The sequence below is a fragment of the Engraulis encrasicolus genome, chromosome 1, assembly GCF_034702125.1.
Source record: "Engraulis encrasicolus isolate BLACKSEA-1 chromosome 1, IST_EnEncr_1.0, whole genome shotgun sequence".
NCBI classification, from domain to species: Eukaryota; Metazoa; Chordata; class Actinopteri; order Clupeiformes; family Engraulidae; genus Engraulis; species Engraulis encrasicolus.
The window spans coordinates 45763213-45784823 of NC_085857.1; the positions used below are offsets into that span (position 1 = coordinate 45763213).

Consider the following 21611-nt stretch of genomic DNA (forward strand, 5'->3'; position numbering starts at 1 on the left):
ACAGGACGCTTTCCAGCTAAACATGGCTTTTTCTGGAAATTCAAAATGGTGTACATGCAGAAGATCCCCGTTTTCATGTCGGCCTATGAAAAATGCAATTTTCCCAGCCATAATGAATACTTAGCATTTCATAGTGGTGGTAAGTTTTTGTGACAAAGGTGATAATTGTGATTTGGAGGCATGGATTCCGGAAATAAACTACTAAAAATATTACACAGCACACGTTTACACGCTTTTGCCACAGAAGAGGGGAGATAAGAAGACAGAGGCAGCAAGAAAGCGTGAGAAGTTGATTAAGATGCTGTTTACACGACAGGTACTAAATGGATTTCTTTGAAAACAACTGTTTCAGCCTCTCGTTTACATGTAAACAGCGTTTTAGAAATCTCCTTTCAATACCCCCTGAAGGGAGATAAAACATAGCAGTCACCACGGTGTTTGTTTTTATCCAGCAGCAGTCTCACCTCTAGTAACCCTCTTCTGAGAACATGTGCCACTTATGTGTTACCTTATATGCAAATACAACTCTTGGGTAACCTGGGGGCCCAACCGAAAATTCAAAAGGAATGAACACCAGCTACAGGCATGGGGGGGCCCAAGGGGCTGCCTGCCCTAGCCTGGTGACATGACTGTAAATTATGCAGTGAATTTTGCTGTTGTTCATCTTTAAAGTACATTTCATTCAGCTCTTGGTCAGTGGCTCGACAGGTTTTTTTTTTTTTTTTTTAAAGGTACACTGCAGGAAATTGTCAAAAAGGGTACTGCAACTATGCTCATTGAAACTGGCCTGCCTATTGCCAAATTTGATCTTTTCATGAACGTTTACTTGGTAATAAACTAATATTTTCTAGTATGGTCAAGTCATAGTCTAGTATAGTCAAGTCATTTTTGCAGCTAAAAATTGCCATTTCTGGAAATTCAAAATGGCGGACCATGGAGAAGATCCCCCTTTTCATGTATGAAAAGTGCAATTTCTCTAGTCATAATGAATACTTAGAATTTGATGGTGGTGTTAAGCATTCATGAAAAAGGTAACATTAGTGAAGGGGTAGCATGAATTCTGGAAATAAACAACTAAAAATCTCAGTTTCCCTTTAAAAGGTTAATTTTGTGATACAGTACAATGACACAATTTCAAAAGGAATGAAAAAGTTGCTGTTTCTATGCAAAATATAGGTCTTCACAAGTACGGTAGACTTTTTTCTGTCAATGCAAGAAGTGGTGTTGCACTATGGAGAATTGTATACTTCTCAGACCCACCTGCAATACAGACAAATGTTCACGTGCACACACACACACACACACACACACAAAAGATGAAACATCTTAGAAGAGTCAAACATCAGGTATTATTGAGTAATAAACATTTATTTCTCAAGGTGCAAAATAAAAAATAAGAAAAGATCCTGACCAAACACAAGCTCTCAAAGAATAGGCCAACTCATATCTGACTAAAAAAAAACTTGAGAAAGTTAAAAAGTAAAATAAAGAATTAAAAAGGGGAAAAAAACATTTAAAAAAAATAAGTTCAAAGACAACAGCTAAAGAAAGACCGAAAAAATACCACATTAATAAAAAATAACGACAAAATATGTTGCGTGTGTGTGTCAATGTAGAAATGTCACCGGGATGGGTTATCCCTTAGCCTGCATCAGCACGACTCAGTCTGACTCACTATGAAAAGATCACTCCATGAAACAGAGGTCAACACACACACGCGTACACACACACAGACACACACAAATCCACACCCAAAGGCACGGAACAGGTCAGCCTATTTACAAAAGATGGGAGTGGGCCGGGCAGTGGTAATGACTTCTGTACACATCCTGATTGGCTGAGTCACGAGACTCCGCGATGGCCCATTGGCTGGGCTATGGAGGGAGGGTGGGGCGGGTGTTAAGTCAATGGTACTGTACTCTGTGTCGTAGTAGAACAGGACACATGGAGGCAGTTGGAAACAGAGTCGGTAGCCTTGTGGATTCCTCATCCTGGGACCAGCATGGGAACAAGGGGTCAGAAGAAGGGTCATACACACATACACACGAGGAGAGAAACCCTCAGAGTTGATGGCTTTCCAAGAAGAGGAGGGTTCGCCCAACAGAACTGTTTGGAGATCAGACATTGTTTTTTTCCCCCTGCTGGACAATTTTTTTTACCTGAGCCCTGGGGACTATACCAAGAAGCTGGTTCAAATCAAGAGCCTGGAGTCCTCTTTTTCTTAAGAAAAGGAGAACTTCCAAGGTCTTCTGTTAGATGATTTACCTCTTAACTTCACCTGTTTTACTCCTGAACCAGCTTCTTATAGTATACCCCTCTGGTCAGAGTATGGCAACACGTCCAGCCCTCTATCCACCCCAGTGCCAGACAGCCAGTCAGGTAGGTGTGTGTGTGTGTGTGTGTGTGTGTGTGTGTGTGTGTGTGTGTGTGTGTGTGTGTGTGTGTGTGTGTGTGTGTGTGTGTGTGTGTGTGTGTGTGTGTGTGTGTGAGAGAGAGAATCTGGCGGTGGCTGAGCGAGGCGCCCAGTAAGAGTCCATACTAAAACGGTCAAAAGGGTGACAGGCTCGAGGTCACTCGATAATGACCACGTCTGCACCGCCGTCATCCGCCTCTTCCTCCTCGTCGGCCACCTCCTCACCCTCATCCTCCTCCCCTTCCACCGCCTCCTCTTCCTCCTCCTCCTCTCCCTGATCGTCCTCCAGCAGCTCATCTCCCCCCTCGTCTTCATCCCCCATCTCCACCCCTGCATCTTCCTCATCCTCCTCCTCCTCCTCCTCCTCCACCACCGCTCCCGCCTCCTCTTCCTCCGGCTGCTGCTGTTGCTGTTGTTGGGGCTGTTCTTCCTCTCCATTCGCACCTTCCTCCTCCTCCTTCACTGCCACCTTCTCCTGGGCACAAAAATAAAAGCAAAAACAGATGTGAGCTCAGCTGAAGGGATCACAAGAACAGTGTCATCAATAACACTAATGTGGGGTTAGGCGCCTTGTTCAAGGACACTTCAGTCATGGATACTGAGGTCTAGGGAGAGGCAAGGATGGGATTCGAACCCGCAAACCTCTGCTTTTAAGACCACCACCATAAATATAGCAGCCACACTATATACAGTCCCAGGAAAAAGTTTGTACACCCTTTGAAATTTCTTACATTTCTGTCAAAATCGATCATAAAACATGGTCTGATCATCCCGGAAATCTCAAGAAGGAACAGTCAGAGTCTGCTTTAATTAATTCCACCCAAACATTTACATGTTATCATATTTTCATTGGTCATAAGGCCATAACATTCACAGGAGAGCAGGGCATAAGTAAGTACACCCTTGCATTAAGTAGGTTTTAACCCTCAGTTAGTTGCAATATCATCAACCAGACTTGTCCTGTAGTTGCAGATCAGATTAACAAAACAATCTGTTTGTATCTTGTCTCCCTCTTCTTTAGAGAACCGCCTCTCATCAGCAGGGTTTGTGGGATGTCTGGAGTGCATAGCTTTCTTGACTTCATGCCATGTAATCTCAATTGTTTTTTGTCAGGGCTTTGACTGGGCTATTCCAGAATGTGAATTTCATTATTATGAAGCCATTCTAAAGTCTATTTGCTTCTAAAGTATGGGTTGTTGTCACATTTCAGGACCCATACTCTTGTGTGCTTCAACTGTGTGACAGACTTCCTCACGTTTTTTCTGTAAAATAGCACAATAAACTTGAGTTCATTGTTCCACTGATAATAGCAAACTGTCAAGGGCCTAATGCAGCAAGGTAGCCGCATGTAATGATGCTCCTGCCACCATACTCAGAAGAGGAGATGTAACCAAGAATAGCTAAAAATGGGATTCATTCTGCCAATCTAAAATGAATGAGGTTTCTGTCCAAAAAAATATTGCTGCACCTTTGAGGTTTGCAAAAAAGCATTTACTGTATATGCTTCATAGAATTACTGCAAAATATTCTGTAGACCAACGTTGAAACCAAAGTTGAATTGTTCAGGGGAACACACAATGTCATGTTTGGAGTAGAACTGGAGAACCACACCTTCACCAAAACATCATCTCCACCTTTGAGAATGGTGGCGGGAGCATCATTATATGCGGCTACCTTGCTGTCTCAGGCCCTTTTCAGTTTGCTATTATCAGTGGAACAATGAACTCAGAAGTTTATCGAGATATTTTACAGAAAAAAGTGAGGTATTCTGTCACACAGTTGAAGCACACAAGAGGATGGGTGCTGAAATGTGACAACAACCCATACTTTAGAAGCAAATTGACTTTGGAATGGCTTCATAATTATGAAATAAACATTCTGGAATAGCCCAGTCAAAGCCCTGACAAAAAAACAATTGAGATTATATGGCATGAAGTCAAGAAAGCTATGCACTCCAGACATCCCACAAACCTTGCTGACGAGAGGCATTTTTCTAAAGAAGAGGGAGACCAGATACATCCAGATTGTTTTGTTAATCTGATCTGCAACTACAGGAAACATCTGGTTGAGGTTATTGTGACTAACTTGGGGTTAAAACCTATTGAATGCAAGGGTGTACTTACTTATGCCTTGCTGTCCTGTGAATGTTTACATCTTATGGCCAATGAAAATATGAAAACTTGTAAATGTGTGGGTTGAATTAGTTAAAGCAGACTCTGGTTGTTCCTTCTTGTGATTTCCAGGAAGATCAGACCATGTTTTATGACCAATTTTGACAGAAAGGTAAGAAATTTCAAAGGGTGTACAAACTTTTTCCTGGGACTGTATATATCAGTATATACTATATATATAGTATATACTATATATATATATATATATATATATATTACATTATGTATGAACTCGCACACCACTGGTACAGAAAAAATAAAGAATTTAAAATAAAGACTATAAATAATATTAATCCAAAAATATTTCAATTCTTCAATTTTGCATCTGCATCAGAGTTCCTTCTGGCTGGACTATTGGATTACATTGTAGAACTTTACGCACCCTTCCGGCCACAAATATAAAAGGCGCGACACCCACTTGGGGCTTTTATGCCTTTATTTGATAGAACAGTCGAAGATGGTGACAGGAAGCGAATGGGACAGAGATACAGGGGAGGATCGGGAAATGACCCCGGCTGGACTCCAACCGGGGTCCCCGTGGGTGGGCATGCAAGCCCAAATGTGGGGGGCTTAGCATGCGGCGCCACCCTTTACAGTCATTTCATAATGTAAAACAGATAGAGGTCCTCCTCACCTGCACCTCCTCAGCCTCGTGCTGTTCCTGCTGCTCCTCCTCCTCTTCCTCCGGAGCAGCCATCACGGCAATACCCTCCTCCTCTTCCTCCTCCTCTCCGTTGGCATGGGTACCATTGCCATGGGTACCGTTGCCCTCGGGCTTGGCCGCCGCCACCTCCTCCCCATCCTCCTTCTTCACCTCGTCTGGCTCCTCCTTCACATCTTTGGCCTCCTCGGACGTGCCCAGTCCGCTGACCTCTCCCTCCATCTCGGCATCTCCGTCTCCTTCCGCTGCCGACACATCTCCTTCTCCTTCCGCCGCCGACACATCCATGGCCATGGAATCCTCGGGGTCCTGGTCGTCCAGGTTACCGGTGAAGGGGTTCTCGCCCTGTGGCAAGACAGACAAACAGTCAACATGAGTAGGCCGCACAAGCGTGCTGGAATTTGCTACCATGTCAAATGGTACAGCACTCCATTGTGGTCTAATTGTTGCCTTTGATAGTGGTACAGGATTGAGTAAGTCTGTGTGTGTGCACCGATGCGCACGTGCGTGCGTGTGTGTGAGTGAGACAATGTGTTTGAGGACATGTACAACATGGCATCCAAAGCATTTGTACGTGGCCATTTTCCTTGCTTGATTCACTTTTTTTTGGCAAAATACGTGGCAGAAACATTGACTGGCTATATGACCAAAATGCTTTAGTTTTTTTGCAGCCTTATAGAGCATGACATCAACGCAGAATGCGTGAAAGAAGCCTTTGCATGATGCCAGTCTGATCTGAATGATTAACGAGTTACACATGCGCCTGTGCTCACCTTAAGGTAGCTCTCCAGCTTCTTGCCGATGACCTTGTGGTTGAGGATGCTGCGCGCCACAGAGAGGCTGTGGCCCTTCGACATCTCCATCATACCCTGCACACAGCAAACACACGAGGACCAACCATCAGATACAGACTGTCTGTCTGTGTGTGTGTGTGTGTGTGTGTGTGTGTGTGTGTGTGTGTGTGTGTGTGTGTCAGGCTGTGGCCCTTCGACATCATCATACCTGCACACACATTCAGCAAACATATGGACAGAATGTGTGTCTGCTTATGAGCATGAGTGGCAGTTGTAGTTGTGGTCTGAGGATCAAAAGTGTGTGTGTGTGTGTGTGTTGTACGTTTCAGTTGTAGTCAGATCGTAGGTGTGTGTGTGCGTGTGTGTGTGTGTGTGTGTGTGTGTGCGTGTGTGTGTGTGTGTGTGTGTGTGTGTGTGTGTCTTGCAGTCATAGCCAGGCGATTGCAGGTGTGTGTGTGTGTGTGTCTTGCAGTCATAGCCAGGCGATTGCAGGCGTGTGTGTGTGTGTGTGTGTGTGCGTGTACCTTGCAGTTGTAGTTGTGGTCGGGCGAGCGCAGGTGCTTCTTGATGAGGTGGAACTGCATGGGGATGAAGACGTCACAGGCAGCGCAGTGGGCCGCCTCCACCTTCTTCATAAAGTGCTCCATACCGATCTCTGGCAGATGAGATGGAGAGATCAGAAGAAAAAGGAGGGAGAGGCAGAGAAGGAAAAGAATCGCGGAGAGGATGGGGAGAGAAGGTGTATTGGGTAAATATTCCACATGAATGTGTCTCTGCTAAATTAAGATCTTTGCCTTACACTTAGCTGACACTTACGCAAAGCAACTTCGTTTTTTACAGGGTATTGGTTAAAGTCCCTGGAGCAATGTGGGGTAAGGTGCCTTGCTCAAAGGCACTTCAGTCATGGATGGGGGTGTAGGGAGAGGTAAGGGTGGGAACCTGCAACCCGCTGATCTTAAGACTACCAACCTAACCGTTAGGGCCTAATGAGGAGGATGAATGGAGCAGCCTTGGCTTAATCATTAATCTTCAAAGACTGTTTAGAAATCAGTGGAGTGAGCCAAATCTGGCACACACACTCAAGACAGACGACACACATACACACACACACACCTCTGGTGAGGTCCTGTTCCTTGAACACTTGGCAGAGGGCGCCGTTGAAGTTCTCTATCTGGCTGACCCGCTGCTGCGTCTTGGTGAACTTGTTGTTCAGGTACTCCTATACAGGGGGGGAAAAGACAAAATAAATAGATACATTGACAACAGGACAACAGTGACTCTGGACAGTGATACTATTGTGGTAGAGATGCCTTGGTGAATTTGTTCTTCAGATACTCCCACGGGGAACAGAACGTTTGGGCATGTGTGTGTATGTGTGTGCGCGCGCCCGCGCGCGTACCAGCAGGAAGTCTGTGGTGTGAGTGTGTGTACGTACCTATAGGATGACTGTGGTGGGCCTAGGTGGGTTTAGATGTGTGTGTGTGTGTGTGTACTAGGGATGGAACGGTTCACAAAATTCACGGTTCGTTTCATATCACGGTATCAAAGTCACGGTTTTCGGTTTGCTATCAGTGTTTCCCATACATTGAGGAAACTATGGCGGCCCGCCATAGTTTAAATTTGGCCGCCATAGTTTACGAAAATGTAAAAAAAAAAAAAAAAAAAAAAAAAAAAAAATTTTTTTTTTTTTTTTTTTTTTTTTTTTTTTTTAACGATATCCGTTTTTGTTAAAAACGATTTGAATTACGATTTTGAATTTCCTTCGCATTTTCCTCCTGGAGTAAATAGGCCTACATCCTATAGACTCTGTATTGGTTATATAAGTAGTCCCACGGTAACACAGAATGAGGGGAAAGAATTAGGAAGTGACCGTAAGGGTATTACAGTTGATTCATGTGTGCACACGTGTAACATCGGGTGAGACAGAACATGTGCGCAACGATGCGTTATGACACGCCGATATGCGAGGATCTTCGTCCAAATCGCTAGTCGCATGCATCATCGCTAACTGCGTTTACATCGCGTGCCGCGTGTAAGGGAAATGTTAGTTGTTGACATGTATGGAATTCACTTCAATTTGTGCTGTTTCTTGCTTCAGTTGTGGACAAAACGATTGGCCAAACTCACAATAGAAAGCCTGTGCTGTGCTACTGTCCCAGAGAGCTGAAAAAAAAAACCTTCATAGAAGAAGTCACACTTAACAGGGGTGTTACCAATCCAATGAGTTCTCTCATTGCTCTCTCTCTCTCTCTCTCTCTCTCTCTCTCTCTCTCTCTCTCTCTCTCTCTCTCTCTCTCTCTCTCTCTCTCTCTCTCTCTAGCCTACTATTTACCCATAACAAATGTGAATTTCTGAGCCCTTTTTAATTTGTAGCCTATACCACTGAAGGCATGATAATGCTTCATCATATTTTAGAAATAGGGCCTATGTGCCTTTTATATACCAAATGTTTATCATTTTTAAATTGTTTCAGTTGTTTATGACTTATGTATGACTGAAATTATCTCTGCATACTATCAGTGCTGCATTGCTTTGTAAAGATAGGCTATTCAACACACTTTAAAAACACACTGAAAAGATACGGCCATAGTAGCCTACTGAAAACATTTGGTTCATAATAATGGTGATTAATAAATGGTGGTCTTAAATTGTCATACTGACATCCTTGAATTTGACTTGGTAGATCACGGCAGACCATCAACTTCAAAAGTAGATCTTGGTTAAAAAAAGGTTGGGCACCCCTGCTATAGAGAGAACCACAAGTGCTTGAAAGCCTAGTCAAGTTGTTGTAGTTTACTTGGGTTTGGGAGCAATATAAAAAACCTTCAGAGAAGGGACAGTTGGGATGAGTTTACTAACACTCCCTAGGCTTTGTTTTACAGTTGTAATGAGTTTGGTGACAGACCTTCATTGACACAGCAGAGGAGACATCGGGCTGCATATAGAAATTAATGTGTAATGAATGTGAATATAGACATAAATGTGTAATATGTTGTTCAGCCCTTTTAATGGGAGGAATTTGGAAAAAACTGGCCCTGTGACCAGCACCCCTCATGTAGAATGTGTACGCCTACAGATATGTGTGGGGGAAAAGGCATAGCCTACCCTCTAAGACCCTTTTCGTCTATGCGTTAACAATTTCACAGTGCTCTTAAATTCTTATCTCTGCTCCTATTTTGTTTTATTATTGTTTCCCAGACCCCTGCATGAGGGACGAATGAAACTGTGTTATAAAAAAAATTATTCACTGTACTGCATTTTTTGACAATGACAATGTACTACTATTATACAAGTCATGGGTAAAATCTTATGTAGCCTTATTTCTCAAAATATAAATGGCTGAAATATAGGCCCAGGCCTACAGTTCCTCCATGCGCCAATGTCATACTGTGGTCATTGTTTTGCCGTTTTGCATTTACGCTGCAAGAACACCCCCCCCACCCAAAAAAAAGGCCCGTGTCAGAAGACACACCCCCCCCCCGGACAAAATAAAACCCGGCTGCCCCCATAGTTTCCAAAATTTCTGTGGGAAACACTGGCTACGGTTCTTTTTTTCTTTTAGTTCATGATAAATGGTGCACTGGGAATATTAAACCATATTTATATAACTGCAATTATAAAGTGATGATGCGCAAGTTGAATTTGACCTTTTGCATGTGTCTGAGAACTGCCTCTTGTGCTAACCTGCGCTTGCACTTAAACTGTCATCAGCTTATGTGCGCTGTCTGAGCATTCCAAATGCCCTTTTTCAAGTGGCTAATAGAATCAGACTTATTACTAAATATCCTACATATGGTTTGTATAGGCTTATAATGTGAAAATGGTGTGATGGTGTTGTGTCATCCTCTGATTGGTCTTATATGCTAATTCGTTAATCAGAGAGACTGGATAAGATACTCCTAGAGTGTGTTTTACATATTTTTTCTGGGCAGTACATGAATTGCGGTTTGCCACGGACTGCATGTCACGGTTCGGTATGGTGTGTGAATTGTACGGTTTCAGTTTTCGGTGCGGTTTGTACCATCCCTAGTGTGTACCAGCAGGAAGTCTGTGGTGTGAGTGTGTGTACGTACCTATAGGATGACTGTGGTGGGCCTAGGTGGGTTTAGATGTGTGTGTGTACCTGTAGGAAGTCTGTGGTGGGCTTGGAGAGCTGGTTGGAGATGAACTTGAAGTGCTCCTTGTGGAACTTGCTCTCCAGGTGGGCCGCCATGTCCTCGCTGTAGAAGGAGCGGAACTTGCACACCGAGCACGCAAACATCATCCTGGAGGGAGAGAGAGAGATATTACAAACTGAGCATGAGGGGAATACGTAAGGCACCTGGCTAGAAAGTAATTCAGGTTAATTTAACCTTGAGGTAGAGGTAAATTATCAGACACAAGAGCCTGAAGTCCTCATTTTCTTAACTGCGAGCTGTCTATTAGCAGATTTATTCATGCATGTCTACCTAGCCAGGATTAACACTTAATATGACCTCAGAGGATTCCAAAAACATGGTCAAGATTGTGTTTTTAGAGGGCACGAGTCAAAGGCAGAGTAGTCAGTGCATGGAGTGTGTGTGTAGAGCTGCTACGATTAATCGACTAAGAAAATAAGTTGACAAGAATTTTCATTGTCAACTTATCGTTTCATTTAATTAAATGATTTTTTACTTACTTTACTAATGCTTTATTACTTTATGGAAACCTAAAATTGCCCAGCACGTATGAATTGGACGTTGTATCTCGGAGTAAATATGCTACCATCATGATTTAAAGCTCATTGTGAGCTCAGGGACCTCATTTTAACGGTTTCTTTCTTTTTCCCCCAAATTCCTTGAAAGATTAAAGTGCTAGAGTGGTTGAAAAAATAATCGTTTGACTTATCAACTATTCGAAAAAAATAGCTGATAGATTAAATCGGGAGAAAAATATTCCTTTAGGACAGCCATATATATGTGTGTGTGTGTGTGTGTGTGTGTGTGTGTGTATAAGTGCACAGAGAGTGTGCAAAAAAGAGAACAGTCATGCGAGAGACATGTCTGTGCATTGTGTCGAGTGGGTCAGTGGGTGTGAGAAATTGACAAGAAGTGCAAACGTCTGTGTATGTGAAACATGTCTGTGTCCTGTGTTGAGTGAATTGGTGGGTGTGAGAAATTGAGAAGAAGTGTGAACGTGTGAGTGTGTGTGTGCTTGTAATTAGAAAGGAGTGTGTGTGTGTGTGTGTATCTGTCTGTACACGTACCTGTTGACGTTGAACTTGACTCCGGAAATCTCCATGAAGCCTCGGCGCTTGTTGAACTTGGGCCCGTCCTCTTGACCCCCAGCACCCTGCTGCTGTTGCTGCTGCTGCTGCTTACCACGCTTGCCATCCTTCGCACCAGCACCTACGGACACAGACACACAAGTAGGGGGATTAAGAAGTGTGTGTATGCTTGTGGTTCCTCCTCCTGAAATCCTGTACCCCTAGCCACCAACCTGCTGTTGCAGTTTGTGCTTACCATCCTTCAATCCTTCACACCCAGACCCAACCAGACATTCAAGAGACACCGCACACTTTTTACTTTTCTTTACTTTATTTCTTGGAGCGATGGCATAGAGCGAACCTGATGACGCATTGGGCGAAACGCGTTGTTCGCTCCAAGAAATAAAGTAAAGAAAAGTAAGCAGTGTGCTGTGTCTCTTGACTTTTATTCATTGCTTGTCCCTCCTTGGCCTGCTATGCCTTGCCACTCATCCCTAAGAACACACGCATGCACACTTGGAAGTGGATGGACACAAGCAGACGCACGAGTACGGGGACACGTGTACACACACGCACACACACCATCTTACCTGCTTTCTCTCCATCAGCTGCTGGCTTGGCATCCTGCAACAAACAATGGCCATTATTACACACACACACCAAACTCAAACAGGTACAGAATAAATATGTGTACCACACACACAAATAACACTTTAATACAGAGACTAGACTTACACCAGCAGCAGCAGCAGTGTCCTTGGTCTCCTCCTTGTCTTTCTCTCCACTGGCCTCTGCTCCCTCACTCTTAACTGTAAGACCAAAGCACACCAAATTAACACACACACACACACACGCACACACACGCGCACACACACACACCTCAGACCTTCACACACACACACACAATGCATCTTTAGCAGCTTGCTCTGTGATGTCCTTGTCCTTGGTCTTTAGACTCATCGTGTAATTACACACGCACACAAACACACACACACACACACACACTACCTTTAGCAGCCTCTGTGTTGTCCTTGTCCTCGGTCTTGCCCACTTTAGACTGGGGTTCGTCGGCAGCGTTCTGGCTCTTCCTCCTCTTCTTCTGCTGCTGCTGCTGCTGCTGGTCACGAGGAGACTTCATCTGCTGCTGCTGCTGCTGCTGCTGAAGAGACCGGCACCCACAACGTCAACACATACCGTCTCCCTCTCACACACACACTTCGAGATGCACACGACATGGACACAAATACACAAGACATATGGACACGCACACAATGTCTCGCACTCTCCCTCACACACACACACGACACAGGAAGAACAGATGTACATGCATGCACACACAAACACAGAGAAAGACACACGCATACACACACAAATGTACACGTACACACCCTACAACCCTAAGCACTCATATGTTCCACATCTGCAGACAGAAACTCTAAAAACAAACTATTGCCGATGCATGCCTGCTGAAGTGATTGTGACATCGGTACTCTAGGACAGAATGTGTCTTCACTGAGAAGACTAGCCAACCACTAGGCAACACCTCATGCACATCAGCGCGCACACACACTCACCATGTACCAAACATTACAGAGCTAAGAAAAAAGTTTCTGCCACATATTGTATGAGTTCAAGACAATATAGTCATCAAGCAAAGCCTCACTACATCAACGTTTGCTCGTCTCTGCTACATTCTACACTGAGGACTGACTACGCATGCAAACTCATGCAGACAGACAAACATGATAGTTGAGACACACAGACAGACAGACAGACAGACAGACACGTGTGAGTCAGTCAGAAAGTTAGGCAGACCAGTTAGACCCCAGCATGCTTGGAAAGGACAGGATCCATCACACACACAGCCAACATTTAAACATTGAAAACGCACGCTCGCTTTTCTGTGAGAACACACTTATGTGACACGTATGCATCTCGGCAGACAGTCATCACTGGAACTTGCACTTACCGTAGACAAAAAAACATTTACGACAAAACAAATACCAGTAAACCAAGCTTGCATCGTTTGTGTGGTGGAAACGAATTAGGGAAGGAGTTACAGCTTAGCTTTAGCATTACGGAAAATAAAATGTAGAAAACCTCCAAAAGGGATGTAAAAAAATAACCCATCTCAAAAGGAAAAAGCCTGAGAGAACAACTTCAGAACTACCGATGGGGCATAGCAAAGACAAACGCTTACCGGAGCAAATCGAATCCCTTACTACAACCGCTTGCTTTTAAAGATTAAAATCTTTGTATAATGTTACATGTAAGGGGTTGGGGGGGAGGACTTGTCTCAACTGTAAACCATACTGTGTTATCATTCAACACGGCCAAAGGGGGACTTGTAGGCAAAAATCAATGGGGCTGGGCATCTCGTGACCAAGTAAGTGGAGGGGGGGGCCTTTACTTTGAAGCAATGCTGACGTTAGTCAGTCAGTCGGTGAATTGGAGGGGACAACTATGCCGTTTGGGGAGGGGAGCATTTGGGCCTTTTGAGATCTGCTTGGCTTGGGGCAGGAACATTCTCCTTTTGGTAAAGTCAAAGGAATAAATCGTAAAGAAAGAAAGAAAAAACTACCAGCTCTGAAGGCTGGATCCCAAGTAGAGCTTGGCATTTCTCCCTCCCTCTCTCCCATTTTTTTTTCTTTTCCTTTCGAATTTTACTTCGAAAATATTCCTTGAAATATTTTGTTTTTCCCCAAAATCTGTTTGGATGAGGGGACAGGAGGTACTTACTCGGTTGAGGGGTCTCTTGCGGCCCCGCTGGCGGTTGCCCCTGGGGCCCCCTCCAAACTGCCGAGGAGAGGAGAAGTCCTGCGGGCCGTGGAAGCCCCCGCCACCACCGCCCCCGCTCTCGGGGTACATGCGCTGGCCCAGCAGCGAGGGCAGCTTGCCTCCTCGTCCGCCGGGGGAGTGGCCGTGATGGCCTCCGCCCCCGGCCCCAGTGCGGCCCCCTCCGAGCCCAGAGCCCCCTCCTCCTCCTCCACCCATCATGGCGGGGTTGTCCTGCCGCCGGCCGAGGCCGAAGCCGCCTCGGCCTCCTCCTCCTCCTCCTCCCATGCCTCCCATCATGCCTCCGAGGCCCAGGCCTAGGCCGCCACCTCCCCCGCCTCCAGAGCCTCGTCTGGGGGAGCGCTGGCCACCGACACCCCCTCCTCCTCCGCCTCCTCCCCAGCTGCCGGAGAAGGCGTCACGGCCACCGGAAGGCATCTGCTGCGCTTGGCGCATTTTGTTGCCGAAGGAGGACGCCGAGTGGCTATCGTACCCTCCTCCTCCTCCGCCTCCACTGCCGCCTCCTAAGCCCATGCCACCTCCTCCACCTCCCATGCCCATGGATCCCGATCCCATCCCCATCCCCATGCCCATTCCCATCCCCATGCCACCTCCTCCTCCTCCACCACCACCACCACTACCACCCCCGGACCCGTAGCCTAGGCCACTGCCACTCCGCGAGCCCATCAGGTCGCCGCCCCGGGCGTCGCCCCCGTACCCACCACCATAGCCACCGGATCTGCCGTACAGATCGCGGGAGCCCATGGAGGAGGAGCGAGAGTCGAAGGAATCGTATTGGTCAAACCTGCGACGAGAGGAGGAGGAGGGGGAGGGGGAGGGAGAGGGGGTAGGGGGAGGAGTGCAAAGTAAGCACAAGGTGAGGAATGAGGAGAGGTTTGTCGTTTTTTTTTTTATTACTCTTTCCTCCAGCAAAAACTCCTCATTCACTCTCCCGCACACAGACATGAGTAGAGGAACAACAGCAGAAAAAGTTCCATTTCCTCGTCCCCAGAAACAATCATGATAGTAATCATTTATAAAAAATAAAAAAAAGGAAAAGCAAATATCTGAAAACACAAACCAAAAACAGAGTCTGGATTAAACAAACAGGTAATCAGACAGCGGACGTAATGATCCATAGAGGTCGACCTCCTCCCAGACACATCCTAGTGTTTTGGGTCGTCTGATCGGGAGGGGCAAACCCACTGTAGTCCCTTTCAGAGGTGGGGGGGTTGCGGGGGGCAGTGTGCACTGGAAAAGGAAATACTTTAAAGGCACTCCGTCTTGGGATATGGATGCCACGGAGGGACAAATTAAGACCAAATGTTGATGACACCTCAGAATTTAGTGGGCTTAAGACCCAAAGGGACTTGGAGGGGGAACGACAAAAAGTTCACTGGTAATTCAGGGTTGGGCAGGCAGATGCTTGTAACATCTTGTGACAAAGAGATCTTGGATTTCTTGGGGGCTGTGAACTTGTGTATTACTGTTAGATATGGCTCGTTGGGATTGGTTGATGTGTGGGGGCCGGGTTCCTGAGGAGGGCGTTCATTACTATACACCAGGCAGGCACATCTCCCTTTCAGTGAGTCAGGACTGATAAACATGTTTTTTTTCACACTCACAACCCCATGGCAGCACTAACAGAGAGAAACAACCGTGACGAGGTAGCACCATCCCATTCTCCCACACGGTTTTACACTTGCGTACCGGTACTCTCCCCCCCCACTCCTGCACATGCTCTCTGGTGCGACGCACAGACAAAGAGACGCACATGTATGGGGGAAGAGTGAAACATGGGAGTGTGGTTGGGGTTGGGTTGTTTCGGACGAGGTGTGCAGCTGAATCACACAGACAGAGCGTGACTCAAGACACAAAGGACAGATGGTGTGTGGAGACATGTCAGGGACAAAAACACAAGACAAAAAGCAGCAATTCTACGCATGGAATCACAATAATAACTCATTTTTAAATCACCTTTCATAAAAACGGCTGTAGAATATATTCAAACCAATTTGCAGCAAACTACCAAAGTGCGCGAGGCCATGCACCCACAGCCCATGTCAGCTCAACTTTATGAAGAACAGCAGTTATATCTTTTGGTCAGGGGGCAATGCAAATTAAATCTTACAATCCTCCAACACCATAGGCAAATGAACACAACTGCACGAGTTTTGTCAAAAAACAGCCCGGTACTCTAGCCCACATCAGATCAGACAGATAATGAGGAATTGGACACATCTGTATGACAGCCTCGCAAATGAGGGTCCTGCTGTGTTGACAGCATGCAGGGTGAAAAAATAGACCAATCATCCCGCCTAATATGCTCCAGGCCTGCAGACGACATGTAGCTAATTAAGACAATGGCTAAAGCAGTGAGAACGTGTTAAGGTCATCACAAGGGAAAAGAGAAATGAGGGAAAGCATTATTGTATGTAGAAGGATCAGGAGGCACTTGTAGTCTAATGGGCTACACTGGGTGCTTGACTCGGTCAATGAATGAACTCTTGGCCAAAAAAAAACCCAAAAAGGAATCTGGTGGGTGCTCCCTTATTTTTTAGGTTTGAGCGCCATTTTATGGAAACCTACAATGTGTATGTGTGGTGGGTATGCGTGTGAGCTTTTAAACTACCTCTAGGGGGCTTATCCACTGAGGTTACATAAGCATGCCTCATTTCCCTGTTTAGAAATGCTAATTGGACAATGTCCCTTCATTTAAACATGCTCAGCGTGCCTCTGAACGCCCCTCATCACTAAATCAAGTACCACAAAACATTCAGGTTAAAAAGACGAGAGGCAACCATTATCGGCGGAATCAAAAAGCACACAACGTACTGATGGATCACATCATGGTATGAATGCAGGTTGTTGACAGGTCATTTACTCTGGTCAACAGTATTAAACAGGTACTGTTTGGCCAGGTCTTGGGATATAGGAGAGGAAGCTGTGATCTTGGAGGCGTTGATGTTCCCCACAAGTCAAACTGGCTGTGAAATGTTGGAAGAGAACTGATGTGATGAACGTATGAGCATGCCGTAAATACATTGAGTACCGACGACGTAATAATGCGTTTTTCACGCCCATGCGTTGTATACCAAAACGCAAAAATACGTTTTTGCATTTAAATATCATATTTTGAATCTACACCCTTCAATGGACAATATATGTGATTTTGGTAGCTCTGTGATGGACATAAATGACAACATTTGCAGTCCAAAGTTGTTTGATTGTTATGATGTTTGAGTGTTATGATTTGGATATTTTAATTTAACTTACCAAGATGTCTGGAAGCCAACCCATGTCGCCTATCGCGCTGCCTGCATTGATTTCCCTAGTACGGTCACTGTAGCATCTGTTGTCTCTGACTTCACGCAATAGGTAAACACCATTGTATAGTGCCTGGAGTGTCTTGAACTTTCTGGACTTGCTAGACCTTTACCAGATCCTTGGATCCAAATGGCACCCGATATGTAATTGCAGTAATGCGCTCCGATTTGGACGTTTGATCGCCAAAAAGATAAGTTTCTGTGTCTTCCTGTATGTGAGAAGCCAGAAGCTAGCATGGCTACATATCATGATTCCCTGATTGTCGCTCCCAACGCAGGACGCTCCCCTGTCGGCTCGCTCCCACTAGCCAGACTATCGATCCGGGTGGGACTACACGTCCGGGAGTGATAGAAACACCTGGGACTACACGTCCGGGAGCGATCTCAGCTGGGAGTGTCCATCTGCCACCGCATATGATTCGGGTCGGATGGGCTAGGCTACATCTAAGCATCATATCATTTGGATTTGTTGTCAATGTTGGGCTATTATTTCGGGAGTCATCGGGAGCTATTTTAGCAAATGTCTCACCCTCTGCATGTGTGCAAAGAGTTTGTGATCAGTCCACGTGAAAAACGGGGATTTCAAAGGGCATCGATTGCTGGTGTCGTAGTGTGACAGAGCAGGAGGTGTGCTGCCGTATTCGTGAATCGTGCTATGTTGTTGTTTCCCTAGTAGCCTACGATCGGTAGCGTGTATTGTGTCTGACTTCACGCAATAGGTAAACACAGAGACCATTGTATATCGTGCCAGGAGTATCTTGAACTTTCTGGGCTTGCTACCTAGACCTTTACCAGCTCCTTGGATCAAAATGGCACCCGAATTGTAATTGGAGTAATGCGCTCCGATTTAGAAGTTTGATCGCCAACCAGATAAGTTTATTTGATTATTCACCCCTATGTTGAACTGTCTTCCTGTATGTGAAAAGCCAGAAGCTAGCATAGATGGCTACATATGGATCAGATGGGCTACATCTAAGCATCATATCATTGGGATTTGTTGTCAATGTTGGGCTATTATTTCGGGAGTCATCGGGAACTATTTTAGCAAATGTCCGACCTTCTGCATGTGTGCAAAGAGCTTGTGTTCAGTCTGTGTGAAAAACGTGGATTTCGAAGGGCATTGATTGCCGGTGTCGTAGTGGTTTAGAGCAGGAGGTGTGTCTTGACGTGCAGGAAGATGTGTGTCAGAGCTAACCTTGCACCAAATTGTGATTAAAACCAACTCATCCCCTTTCAAACTCGTCACATTCTGAAGAAGCGCACCCTTCACAAAAACCTCAATATCTCCGATTGTAGCTGAATTCCATGGATACCCACTTCGGTTTAGCGTGGGTTTACTCGGCAATAAAAGCTCGTAGAGACACACAGTTTTCACCTACTAAGAGGGCAGCGTCTCCACTTTCAAACGAGTCATAACATATTTCAGTGGCCCTATCACATAATAAGCTGTGAGTCTACAAAAAAACGTAAAAAAGGGCTTAGAACGCTGGTATTCTACGACATAATTCCGTGAGCACCGCCGGTATTCAATGTGTTAATACAAGGCAGGATGAGACATCGGCCCACTGGGGGGAACGACATGTTCCCGCTGAATAATTATGTGTGTACGCAGACTAAAACCTCTGTGTGTGTGTACACCATAATGTGACAATGATGGTACTATTTTAAGTAGTCCACTTTTGTCTGTGTGTGACTGTGTGTGACTGTGTGTAACTGTGTGTGTGTGTTGGCTGTGTTTTACTTTGAAATGCAAGGTCAGTGTAAACAATTATTTTCATGCTAATCTCCAAGAGTGTGTGTGCGTGTGTATGCAGTTCCAAGGACAGACACAAACACACGTTCTTATCCTTTCAGAGCAAAAAGTCAAAGCCAAATGTTTTCTATTGAAGTGTGTGTGTGGGAGGGGTAGGGGTATCACTTTTGTATTGAACTACACTACAGGCGTGCAGAGCCATGGAATTCAGAGAGAATTCAGGAAGTCGGTTGGTGACATGATTCATGTAGATTGAAATAATTCTAGGCAGACGCTTTCTGTTCACTAGAGACTAACACAGAAACACTAAATAGCAAGCAAAGATGAAGTAAAATGAATTACATTTAATTTAATCGCACATTCTGGAACTGAAGTGAAATAGGCAATGGCGATCTGTGTCAAAGGCTCCAATGTAACACTGAAGTCTATGGGATCAGTCTAACTCTTACTTCCATGGCTCAGCAGGCACGTGCTCACAGGGATGCGCCGCGCACACACACATACACACAGGCACACACACAGTGGAGCAGAGGAGTCAGGTTTTGTGTGTGTGTGTGTGTGTGTGTGTGTGTGTTCCCTTACCTGTCGTTGCGTCCACCGCCCTTCATGCCTCCCTCCAGCTGCGTGAGCATGTCCAGCCGCTGGTTGATCTTGGCGATGACTGCGTCGGCGGTGGTGCCCGTGGACGAGAGGCCCGACCCGCCAGACAGCCCCCTCTTCATCATGCCCCCACCACCGCCGCCATAGCCACCACCACCGCCACCAGACATGGAGTCCTTATAGCCATACATGTCTAAAACCAGACAAGGGAGTTGCAGAAAAATAGATCAAAAGAGGCCAAAATGCACAGTGATGCTCAGAAAGGTTATCATGCCCTCCACTGAAACTAGAAATGAAGTCCTTATATCCATATCTGAAAAGCGATGACATGCATTACTGGACAAACGGAAGCTTGCAATTAGTTTGAATAGTAACTGACACAATTCGACTATGAGCTGTGTATATGCAAAATGATAAATGTGTTATGCCCAATAACAACCATGGGCAATCGTAAACCCCACCTTTCCTACAAGAAATTGCATAGCCATAGGTGGCCTCCAGACTGTCGTAAGTGAGATAGACTGGTCTTAGCCAGACAAGGCAATCGGTGTAGGGGAAATTGGGTGCAAATCATCAACAAGGACTAATTGATTGACTGACTGACTGACTGATTCCCTTCGCCCAGTGCCTCACCTCTGTTTGAAGATCCTCCACCACCACCACCACCGCCGCCACACCAACCGGAGAAGCCTGAAAGTGGAACACACGAAACACGTAGCAAGTTAATCTTGATTATCCAATTGGCCCACGTACAAAAAGCTAATAGCGACACAGATTAAAAACCAGCACGACCTGTACTTGGAGCCAATACATGCATAAAATACCTAGGCCTAATCATTCCCGTACAAGCATGAGCAAGTGGCAGTTCTACTCTGCTCATATGTAGCATTAGAACAAGAAGAACTAAACAACCACATCAATTTGTCGTGTCTTACAGGCTGTAAAATGGTTGCTAGAGTTGCATAACAACAGCTAACTTCGTGGGTAGCTAGAGGGGGGTGTGGTGGATGGCTAGCTGTGGTGGCTAAATTTTAAAACATGTCTATGAAGTCGCAAGGCGGCCATTTTAATGTAAAGCATGACATGTTAGCTTGCAGCCCACTTCCACATCTTCCAGTAGGCCTATGTGTGGCGTGTAGGCTTGTCCGAGGCGTGACTGAAGTAAATATCTTGTATTCTTGCCAAGTGCAACACTGGCGTTTATGTGCATGTTCAGTCAACTCTGTGAACACAATGTGCTAGAACAGGCTAGCCTCCTGAATAGCTTTTGATTGCTAACAGCACCGCTGCGTCCCATTGTTTACAGGTCGGTTGGCTGCTCATGTTTTAACTACTACACCGACCTTCCTCCTCGCTCTGCTGCGCAGTTTTTGTGATAAATTCTTCTAGTCGCCTGACAGTTAAACATTCAAACCCTCTCCATATCGCAAAACCCCAAGAGTCCTATTATAGCAAGCTCGTGGCTACATTAATTGTCTTAGCCCTTGCTAGCATGCTCCGGGCAAGTAACGGGTATGCTAGCATTACCTAGCTTAGTTTTCACAAAATGCAACAGTAGGCAACAGATGTAAGAAACATGTGACATAATAAATCGCATTGCATTTCCATATAAAAATCAATACAACACGGCTTTACCCGAATTGTAGCCTCGTCCGTCCATACTTATGGTTGGTGTACTCTTGAATTGGTCTGGATATGGTAGGGAAAACGCACTGCGTGTGGGGAAAAGTAGAACAGAACACGGCGTTGCGGTAACACAATGTGCCCGCGTTGCCTCATTGGTTGAAAGGACAAGACGTTCTTGAAACGATTGGACAATCAGAAACACATTCCATGTCAATCTTTGGCATTGGGCCAATGCAAACGCATTGAAAAAAAATGCAACGCCCCAAGG

At 45.4% G+C, this 21611-nt stretch overlaps 1 protein-coding gene across 2 annotated transcripts; it reads right to left on the reverse strand.

The window, feature by feature from the left end:
• Window positions 1–1347: 1347 nt before the first annotated feature.
• On the reverse strand, window positions 1348–21461 carry akap8l (A kinase (PRKA) anchor protein 8-like). Of its 2 annotated transcripts, XM_063203425.1 has the most exons (15): window positions 21353–21461; window positions 20351–20407; window positions 19700–19910; window positions 14713–14843; window positions 14003–14580; window positions 12272–12422; window positions 11999–12072; window positions 11854–11887; window positions 11264–11405; window positions 10163–10304; window positions 7153–7258; window positions 6564–6694; window positions 6019–6114; window positions 5219–5590; window positions 1348–2888 (listed from the first exon to the last, which is right to left on the reverse strand). In XM_063203425.1, the coding sequence occupies exons 1-15, from the start codon at window positions 21375–21377 to the stop codon at window positions 2571–2573; spliced, it is 2568 nt and encodes an 855-aa protein (XP_063059495.1). In that variant the 5' UTR covers window positions 21378–21461; the 3' UTR covers window positions 1348–2570. The 2 variants fall into 2 exon arrangements, with proteins under 2 accessions (XP_063059495.1, XP_063059486.1); XM_063203416.1 differs by lacking the exons at window positions 14713–14843; window positions 19700–19910; window positions 20351–20407; window positions 21353–21461 and having other exon boundaries at window positions 12272–12419; window positions 14003–14611.
• Window positions 21462–21611: the final 150 nt, after the last annotated feature.

What these genes read in the sequence shown, in the direction of transcription:
- akap8l (XM_063203425.1), bottom strand. Translation starts at nt 21,377, where the DNA reads ATGGACGGACGAGGCTACAATTCGG. An exon ending in GTCAAGTTCAACGTCAACAG is followed by an intron (nt 10,305 to 11,263) that starts GTACGTGTACAG and finishes CTCTCCCTCCAG; the next exon opens with GATGATGTTTGCGTGCTCGG. An exon ending in AGCTGGAGAGCTACCTTAAG is followed by an intron (nt 5,591 to 6,018) that starts GTGAGCACAGGC and finishes GTCTTGCCACAG; the next exon opens with GGCGAGAACCCCTTCACCGG.